Source organism: Cygnus atratus, chromosome 14 (genome assembly GCF_013377495.2).
Source record: "Cygnus atratus isolate AKBS03 ecotype Queensland, Australia chromosome 14, CAtr_DNAZoo_HiC_assembly, whole genome shotgun sequence".
NCBI classification, from domain to species: domain Eukaryota; kingdom Metazoa; phylum Chordata; class Aves; order Anseriformes; family Anatidae; genus Cygnus; species Cygnus atratus.
The window spans coordinates 10,279,885-10,288,793 of NC_066375.1; the positions used below are offsets into that span (position 1 = coordinate 10,279,885).

The 8,909-nt window shown below is 47.0% G+C and overlaps 1 protein-coding gene across 2 annotated transcripts; it reads left to right on the forward strand.

The window, feature by feature from the left end:
- The first annotated feature begins 1,111 nt into the window (after positions 1–1,111).
- On the forward strand, positions 1,112–6,521 carry BOD1 (biorientation of chromosomes in cell division 1). Of its 2 annotated transcripts, none has more exons than XM_035559750.2 (4): positions 1,112–1,345; positions 2,284–2,408; positions 4,258–4,458; positions 5,658–6,521. In XM_035559750.2, exons 1-3 carry the CDS (start codon positions 1,112–1,114, stop codon positions 4,454–4,456), a joined length of 558 nt encoding a protein of 185 aa, XP_035415643.2. In that variant the 3' UTR covers positions 4,457–4,458; positions 5,658–6,521. The 2 variants fall into 2 exon arrangements, with proteins under 2 accessions (XP_035415643.2, XP_050569490.1); XM_050713533.1 differs by having other exon boundaries at positions 5,742–6,521.
- Positions 6,522–8,909: the final 2,388 nt, after the last annotated feature.

An 8,909-nucleotide genomic window follows, 5' to 3' on the forward strand; every position in this document is an offset into this window, starting at 1 on the left:
GCGGGCAGCTGGCCAGCAGGACTGCTGGATGGGCCGAGGGGGCTTATACCCATCTTGGAGAGCGTTGACCAGTGACAGGGACGGGGCACCCAGGCGGAGGGACTGCTTTTCTGCTCTCACAGAACAGTGCCCGTGCATCTTCATGAAATGCAGCATTTGCACGAGATGCTTTTGTCAGAGTAAAGCTCGGGCTCTGTAAACACTACCAGGCTTTTTCCTCTCTTCTCTCCTCAGAGGTGCCAGATGGAAAGGGACAGCTTATGTTGCTTGTCAGGGCTGCTGAATTTTAATCAGGCAGAGAAGGGCAGCGCATGCAGAACGCTGCCATCTTGGTACGCAGTCAGCAGTGTACAGAGAGGCGAGGATGCACCTATAGGGTGTGTGTTTGCGTTACTGCTCTCATGCAGGGTCTTCCTGCGGCTGGCACATCCTGCTGTGTTAAATCCTTCCCTACACCGCGACTGGGAAAGAAATGAAACTAATGTATGTGATTTGTACCCCAGAGCTCGCAGACAGTCAGAGCAGCGTCTAAGAGTGTGTCTAAGGCCACACAACAGGAAAAGCACCTGTAGCGCAGGTTGATTGGCTCTAAGAGGACTGGTTTGGGGACCACCCTTCCTTTTGTTAATGATGTAATGAACGAAATCCCAGGAAAATCGATTTGTTCTCAGTTCACACCAGTGCCGTCCTCACAACCCCACTGAAAACCACTCCCAAGTCACAAAGCAGGGAACACCCCCGGGGGTCCCAGGGCATGACCAGGACGGGACCGCTACTCCCCACGTCTGCGTTCCGGGGAGGGTCACAGCACCGCCCGCCCCGCCCCGGGGCTGCCGCAGCCCCCCGAGGGCCTGGCAAGGCCCACCTCAGCCCCCCCCAGCGAACTACAACTCCCAAGCTGCACCGCGAAAGCCCCGCTCCCCTCCCCTCCGCCGACCGGCCGCGATGCACCCTGGGAGTCGTAGTTCTCCCGATCTTCACAGCTCCTCGCCGGCTATAAGGGCTCCTCGAGCGGAGGACTCGCTCCCCCGAGATGCAACGCGCCGGGGCTACGCAAAACGGGGCGCGCCGCCGGCGACGGCTTGGGGCGAGCGGGTGGCGGCCGCCGGCCATGTCGGAGAGCGGCAGCGGCGGCGGGGCAGCCCCGGGCGGGGCGGGCGGAGGGGCGGCGGGCGGCGGCGGGGCGGCCGGGGGCTCGGCCTCCGCATCGGGGCCCGGGGCCGCCGACCCGGCCTCGCTGCCGCCCGGGGACGCGCAGCTCATCGCCATCATCGTGGAGCAGCTCAAGAGCCGCGGCCTCTTCGACGGCTTCCGCAGGGACTGCCTGGCCGACGTGGACACCAAGGTGCGACCGGCGGCGGCGGGGCCCGGCCCGGCCCCGGCCCCGGCCCCGGCCCTCTCCTCGGGCCGCTCTGGGCGCTGCGGGGCTCCCCGGGCCTTTTTCTCAGTCACAGGTTCCTAAGGCACCGGCTGCCCTGTCAGAGCGGCATTTCGCCTGCCTAAACTTGTAAGGTTTCAGCACAAGGCCTGTGCTGGAAGCCGCAGCCGGACCCTACGGCTGTTCCTGAAGCTGTCGGGGGTGCCAGGGGGTGCCAGGAGGGCTGCCCAGGGCAGCCCCAGCACCACGGCCAGGGCGGAGGTACCCGGCCTTTGGTCACACAGCTCGCAATGGGCGCTGCACCTCTGTTACCGACACTTTAATTCATCACCCCGTATTCATACCAAATTTGAAGTTTAAGTGCTGCCGCACTCACTCCTTGCGCGGTACCGTAATCTCAGTGGCCATATGTACTTGTACAGTTTTTTTATTTCCAGTAAACGGGAATTAATCTAAGTTTCCACCTACAAAACCCTTCAAATTTCTAGCTTTAATGTTAGCGTCACAGAAGCAAATAACTTACTATGGTGATAGCAGCACTCGCTAACTACTGAGTTTCCTAGGAATTCTCAGATAGACGGTTTCCAGACGAGAACAACTCTGTGTGAGCAATTCCTGTCTGCACAGGCAGTTTGTATTTCACTAAGTAAAATTATGAGCAGACAACAAGTTTTAAGCAAATCAGTTATTTCAGTTCTTGTAACAGTACGCTGACAGGCTGCTCTTTGCAAGTACCAGTTGTGTTGTTAAGTAAAACAAGCTTGCCTTTGTTCAGAAGGTGAAGGGATGGGGAATACAGACAACAAAACAGTAGTGTACACAACAAAAGAAGTACTATGCAGGATTCTGGCAGGGGGTTGGGGATCTTTTAGCAGTTTAACTGGATTTTTTTTGTTGTTGTTTAGCCAGCCTATCAAAATTTGAGGCAGAAGGTGGACAACTTTGTATCGACCCACCTGGACAAACAGGAATGGAATCCAACAATGAACAAAAACCAGTTACGAAATGGGCTCAGACAGAGTGTGATTCAGTAAGTAAGCACCGGTCTGCAAACCAATGGTAACGCTATTTGATAAGTAATGTATAACCATCTCACTACCTAAGTCAAACAAGAATTCGCAGCATTGTTTCTCACAGCACCTTCTGTTGCGGTCTCTTGAGTTTCATTATGAGAGCGGTTGCAGTCATACTCCCATGGAAAGGCTTATGTTACTGCTTTACCTGAAATTTGTAGTTTTCATGAGTTGGGTAGCATGGTGAGGTGCTCACATTTGGTAGCTAGCCAAGTTATTGCTGCAAATGCCCAATACTGCCCACTTAGTAAAACTGTACCTGAAATGCTGAGCTGAATAACCTTGGTCTTCCTTTTCTGAGAGGAGAGCCTGTGTCACTTACAGAAAAACTCCTAAGATTCCAAAGCTTGTTTAAGTAGACTCCAGCCACTAGCAGGCAGTAATGAAACGGGGCTAGCCTGATTTCATGCAGCAGAGGATAGCTTCTTAACAGCTATTTAAGATGTACTTCCAGCACAGCAGGAAAGCCAGATTGAACTTCACTGCTTAGAGATCTAGGTTTAGCACCTCCTGCTGCTAACTCATCGTAGCCCGAAGTATGAGCCCTAGCTTGTTTGACTAAAAGTCATTGATATAAACAGTGTTGCGGGGAGAGGGCAGTAGTGAACTTGAGAATGGCATTTATGCTTACAAGAAGAGTTATTAGAATGTCTTGCACGCAGAAGCAGCTGTATTTCGCTTGATGGAAACTGCAGATCATTAGTACCTAACACTAGTTTCAGTTTTTAATGTGTAATTACAGAAGAGGGTATCCACTGTAAGTACAGATTTTCCTACCTGTACTTGAAGTCCTTGAGACATGCCTATCACTTCACACATCCTCTTACTTCATGTTAGTCAGCCACAAGAGTGAAATGGCAATAGAAAAATGTTACATCAAAGAGCCCGTAGTTAGCAGAACATGCAGTGCTCACTTTAGGTAGGTTACTAGTATAAAAAAAAATAAACAACATCAGGGAGTTTGAAGAGTCCCTGTCACTTCTGTGGGTGCAAGACCGAGCCCAGAAGGCTGTCAGGGCGTGTCTGTGGGTAGCTGTCCTTTGCAGGACAGCTTTGTCCTGGATGCAGGTATACACGTGCTGTTACTTGGAGGCGACGTGATGTGTGGTGACCCCGCACCCAGTCACTCACCAGCATCCGCAGCCTTGTTAGTCTTGTGGCTGCTTTTCCAAGCAGCAGGCACTGTCTGCATTTCCTGTCCCTCGCAGACATGACTTAAGCCCGCTAGACTGCCTGTGCCCCACAATCCAAGAGTCTGACACAGCCCTCAAAGCAATAAGTCACTTCAGTTACTGGTGCTTGGTTCCAGAAACTTTGCCGTGTGCTACGTGGTCTTGTTTTCTTAATTAATACACAGCTGTCTAGACTAACAGTTATACGAAGTGAGTGACAGTAATGTTATTAGGGGGAAGGCCTCTTCTCCCTCGAGTCAGCCAAAAAAAAGACTGCTCTCACCTGCCTTCCTCAGAATAGCTTGTTTCCCTTGTTTGTGCCAAAATGTGTTTGTTTGCTTTCATGTTGACCTCATTTCCACACGAGCCCTATTAAAGTGGCTCCTGTCCAACCTGTCATTGAAGTACCTGAGAGACCAGATGTCAGTTGTTAATTCTGTGGGGAGGAGTGAGAAGGGGTGAGGGGGGAAATAGGTGGTTGAAACAACTCCCTGTTAAGGATCTACTGAGTGGGCTGCAGTTCTCACCATGTTAATGCTAATTGCAGTTGACAGGAGGGCTCTGGAGAATTACTGGAGGAGAGTGGGGAGAAGTTTTTCAGAGGAACTGAATGACTCCTTTGTCTTTGTTCAAGGTCAGGAATGCTGGAAGCTGGAGTGGACAGAATTATTTCTCAGGTGGTGGATCCAAAACTAAACCACATCTTCAGGCCCCAGATAGAGAGGGCGATTCATGAATTTTTGGCTGCACAAAAGAAAGAGGAAAGTGTGCCAGCTCCTCCTCCGGAGCCCGAGAATAAGGATCCTCCTGCTCCATCTCAGGATGCCTCCTAAAGGTCTTGTATTTCTGCACTTACTACTTTTTCACGTACCTCATCTCTGTAGCTTGTATAACCTAAGATAGAGAAGGCACTGTATTCTTCCTGGCTGAACAGGGAGGACACTTTGATCATGAGCATGTTGTCTGTGTCAGACAGTCATCTGAGCTGCTTCCACTTAAGCGTCTGCTAAAAATATATTAGGACTGAAGACATAGGTATGATGTAAAACAGCTATCAAGGAACACTGTGGACTCTGCCAGTGCTGGTTTTCGATCAGGCCAAAAGGTCTTTCATTTCTGTAAAAGCATATCGAGCAGCGATCGACATGGAATTGGCTGGACAGCTTTCAGAACACTTCCAAATGGATTAAAAATATATCTTTTACTGAAATACATCTGAAAGTGGAGTGGTGACAAGTTATTCTGCCTTAGCGCTGAAATTTTTAGATAGCTCTTCTTTAGAGCTTACACTGGAGTGTTGATTTGCTAGTGACTGAAATATTCAGCGAGGTTACCGGATTTGGGAGTGAATAACTTCATTTCCAATTGAGTTATGTAAATAGAGCAACCTGTATCTTTCCAGCTGAAAGGACTGAGGGTGCCTTTGTTGCAGACAAGTTCGTTCTGGCTTTTGTGATTAAAATAATTAAAGGGGCCTCAGGGGGCTATAATTGCTGCTCTGTCTTAACACAGATGACTCTGCATCTCTGCTAAGGCCCTGTATCATAGTGTCGGTTTGAATATTGAGGCCTGTGTGCACATTACCGAGGAACCACTATCTTGATGGGAAATTTCAATCTGCAGCTTTGCTGGTGAACCAACTTCTTTCATGTAGTATGGTTTTTAGTTGTGAATTGTTCTAATTACCAGTGCTTTCTGGAAGAAAATAAATCAACCGTAGATTGGGGAAAAAGTTAAGACAGCAGTAAGTAACCTACAGTGGCTGCTGTTCTGCTTGGAATGATTACAGCAGCTAGCATGGATTTTTAACTTTATGAGAGAAATTAAAGTGCCTGTAGTATCCTGAGTTATTTAGTTATCTGTGACTTGCAGCCGTAGTGCCTTGAAACATCTCTGTATTCATCTGGTTCAGGTAGTTAAACGTCCACTATGACCTGCAGCTCAGTGCTACTGTTAATTAATTTTATACATTCTCTATTCAAATGCATTTACTCTTGAAGGTACCATCCTCTAAACTCTTTTTCTTTCTTGCAGTGAGTTCCTGATACTAAGCAGCTGCAGTTGCAAAATATACATCCTGTTAGATTGGCAATGGATTGCTTGTTCCATTTGTTACAGGATCTGCCAAAGATGATCCACATTTATCAGAGCTGTCAGAAGGCACTGAAATTCAGATGGACCCGGAGTTCTGCGTGTGGAGGGACAGCCGAATTGCAAAGATATTTTTGCTGTTAACAGCGATACAGAGAGCAGCATGTATTCTTATTAACCATGCCTTCAGGCAGGGGGGCGGGATGAAAAATGAAATTGGATCTTATTTGGAAGGAGTAGGGAAGTGGTTTGAGATACTAGACTTGGGAACAGAGAAAAAAGATGTTTGGGGTAGTGGGGTAGCCTCTTGGAGGCCACATAAGAGTTGTAAGATTTTCTTTGATACAGGCCCAATGTGAAGAAGCATCACACACCTCTGCTGTGTAATGCAGTAGCAAGCAGTAGGTGCTAGGTCAGGTGTAACTCATTGCACTGTTTGCTCTAGAAAGACATATTTCCTGTTTAGAACTGGAAAGAACACTTCAGGATCAATTATCCCAATAATTTCTGTTTCATTGCAGGAGAATGTTTACAGTTAGCTATGACTATAGCTGATTTAATTCTTATTTCCCAGGTAACTCTGGGAAACAAAGGGCACCGGAGTAGGTGGTCAGTTTGAAACTTGTCTCTTTCAACTTGAAAGACTTTTCTTTCCTGTGAAATTTCTCAGGTGCCTAGTGGAAACTGCCCTATGCTTTCAGCTTGAATGCATGCAGTGTCCTCTGGATGACAGTCAAATAGGGAATGTGATCAAGTATACTGCCAGCAAATGTCTATACCTTTTGCAATAAAAAACTTCAAAAAGAATCCCAGCTTTTGAGATTTTTTTTCTTAAGGAAAAAGTGGATAAAAAAAAATCCACAAGTCGTGACTGCCGGAACCCTAAGGAAGTGCAGTCCTACACAGTTCATAGATCAATCCAGCTCTGACAACACAGTGTTGATAGTAGATATCATCATGAAGTAAAATGGATATTAGCGTTCTTCTCCTTATGAAATGTCAAGTATCCAGTAACTGAACTGACCTTACGTGGAGGCCCCATTAGTTACAAGGTGCAAGTCCTGAGTAAGTTCAGTCTGATAGTAGCGATGGTGAAGGCATGTTCAGCCTTGTGAAAACAAGGCACTTCTGGCAATAGTCTAGGCCTGTTCCATTTTTTTTTTCTTTCAGCCAGTAGTCCTCTAAGAAGCTAGCGACTGCCTATGTCACTGAGTAACAATAATGTATGAATCCCTATGTTATGTAGGAGGGTGGTTGAGGTACATAGCTTAATAAGTCCTAGAGCAGGGAGGGAATTGGATGCTCTACTTCAGGCTCAATATACAAAAAAAAACGTAACGAAAGGTATGTACACACTTTGGTAAGCTGTGATAAACTGTACAAGTTTTAAGGGCTGTGTGTTTGAGCTGACGTGCCACGGAATCACCTTGAAATCCCCATCTGGCAGGCCAGACTAAGGGTTTTAATTATGCCATTTAGCATCTAATTATGACTCCAGAATTAGAAGCAGACAGAATGTACTATGAATCAGTGAACCCAGGTATGAAAGCCCTATAAAGGGGGGAAAAAAACCTGTCTAGGAGGACTGCATGACTGTACAGTTGTCACCCCTGTGCTTATCAATGGCAGCCAAGTAGCATATAAGGCAGTGTCTGAAATTCTAGTTGCTTGGCTGTTAAAGGATTTACCATACATCCCATACAACTTAAATACAGTAAAAAAAAAAAAGTCATGATCTTAAAATGGGTGGGAGCAGTAGAAGAAGGGAAAGCATGCTTTAGTCAAGACAAAACATAACTACAGTTCAGCACTTGTAATTAAGTGATGAATAATGCATTTGTAGCACATTCTTGAAGTAAAACTGATCCTTGCTCTAAGTGATTAATAGATACGTTATGATTTTTTGCAACCTCTCATGCAAATGTTCTAGAAAGTAATGGGTGCTCCCTAAGATGCTCACTATGTAGCTGTTCTGTGACAACTACTCCATGAGTAAGAGTGAACTAAAAAGCAGCAATTACAAATACCTTCTTTCTACATAGCCAAAATGTTCCTGTACACACTCATCTTTCCACAGTGTTCAGGAAAGGTGTCTGTAACATATGAGGAATGTTTAAACACACTTTTTGTAACCCTTTGTTTTAAGCTAGGTAAGACATCAAGCAGCCTTTCAAAATGTAAGCCTTCTGGACGCACCAGACTGTGTTCCTTCCTGCCAGGAAGAGCAGCAGTTTGGCTGATAGTGCCTGAGATGCGCACGAACTGCCAAAGTGCAGACATTGCCCGTGGACTTGCTCTCACTGCAGCAGTAGAAGGGTGAGCAGTGAAAGGGCATTTGCTTTTTAATTGTAGGAGGGAAAAAAAAAGGGGAAGCGATCAACCTTTGGCTTTTCCACAGGAGAACAGCTCAAGTTTTGAATGTTTCAGAAGACTACAATGGCATCAGGCTACCCTGTACAACAGTACAGCTGCTAGGAGGAGGTCTCAGTAGTGACAGATGACCATGGCAGCCTGTAGAGCAGGTGAGCCTCGCTCCAGGCATGCTGCAGTGGAGTGGAGTGGGAAGGCTAAGGGTTAATTTGGCCCTGTGCCTCTTCTCTCCTAAAAGAAAGGAGGATTATAAATTGCTAACTTGTCATTTACAGTAACCTAGGAAGGGGGGCGGGGGGGGTGTTTGTCTGAATCCCAGCTGGTCACATCCTGACATCTAAGCAGTTGCCTTCAGGCAGCAGCAGAGACAATGCCGTGTCAACAAGCAGAGCGGTGCAGTCTCAAATGCCAGGAATGGGGGGGATGATCACTGGTTCAAGGGGAAACTTTCCTTTGGACATTCATCTGTCTTCCTTCACAAAACAGAAACCATAAACATCATATTTGTTAATGAACACTTCATCGAACAGCTCTGTTGCAATAAAAGGTGCATAATCTAAGCTATCTTCACATCAGTCCGACTGTTCCCTAGAGCACAGGCAGTCTCCGTGCAACTTTTTCCTACAGCCCTCACCACCGTTCCGCTCAGGCACTGTGCAGACATGCCTCTGCTCAAACCAGACCTCGCTACTGACAGCAATGGGCAGCGCTGCAGCTCCTTAGGGTGTGCATTTCAATAGCTGATTTCAACAGCTGATCCAAACAATAGTTTGAGAACTGATTTTAAAGCACCAGCACCAAGCCTCATAGAAGCTTCTTTCAATT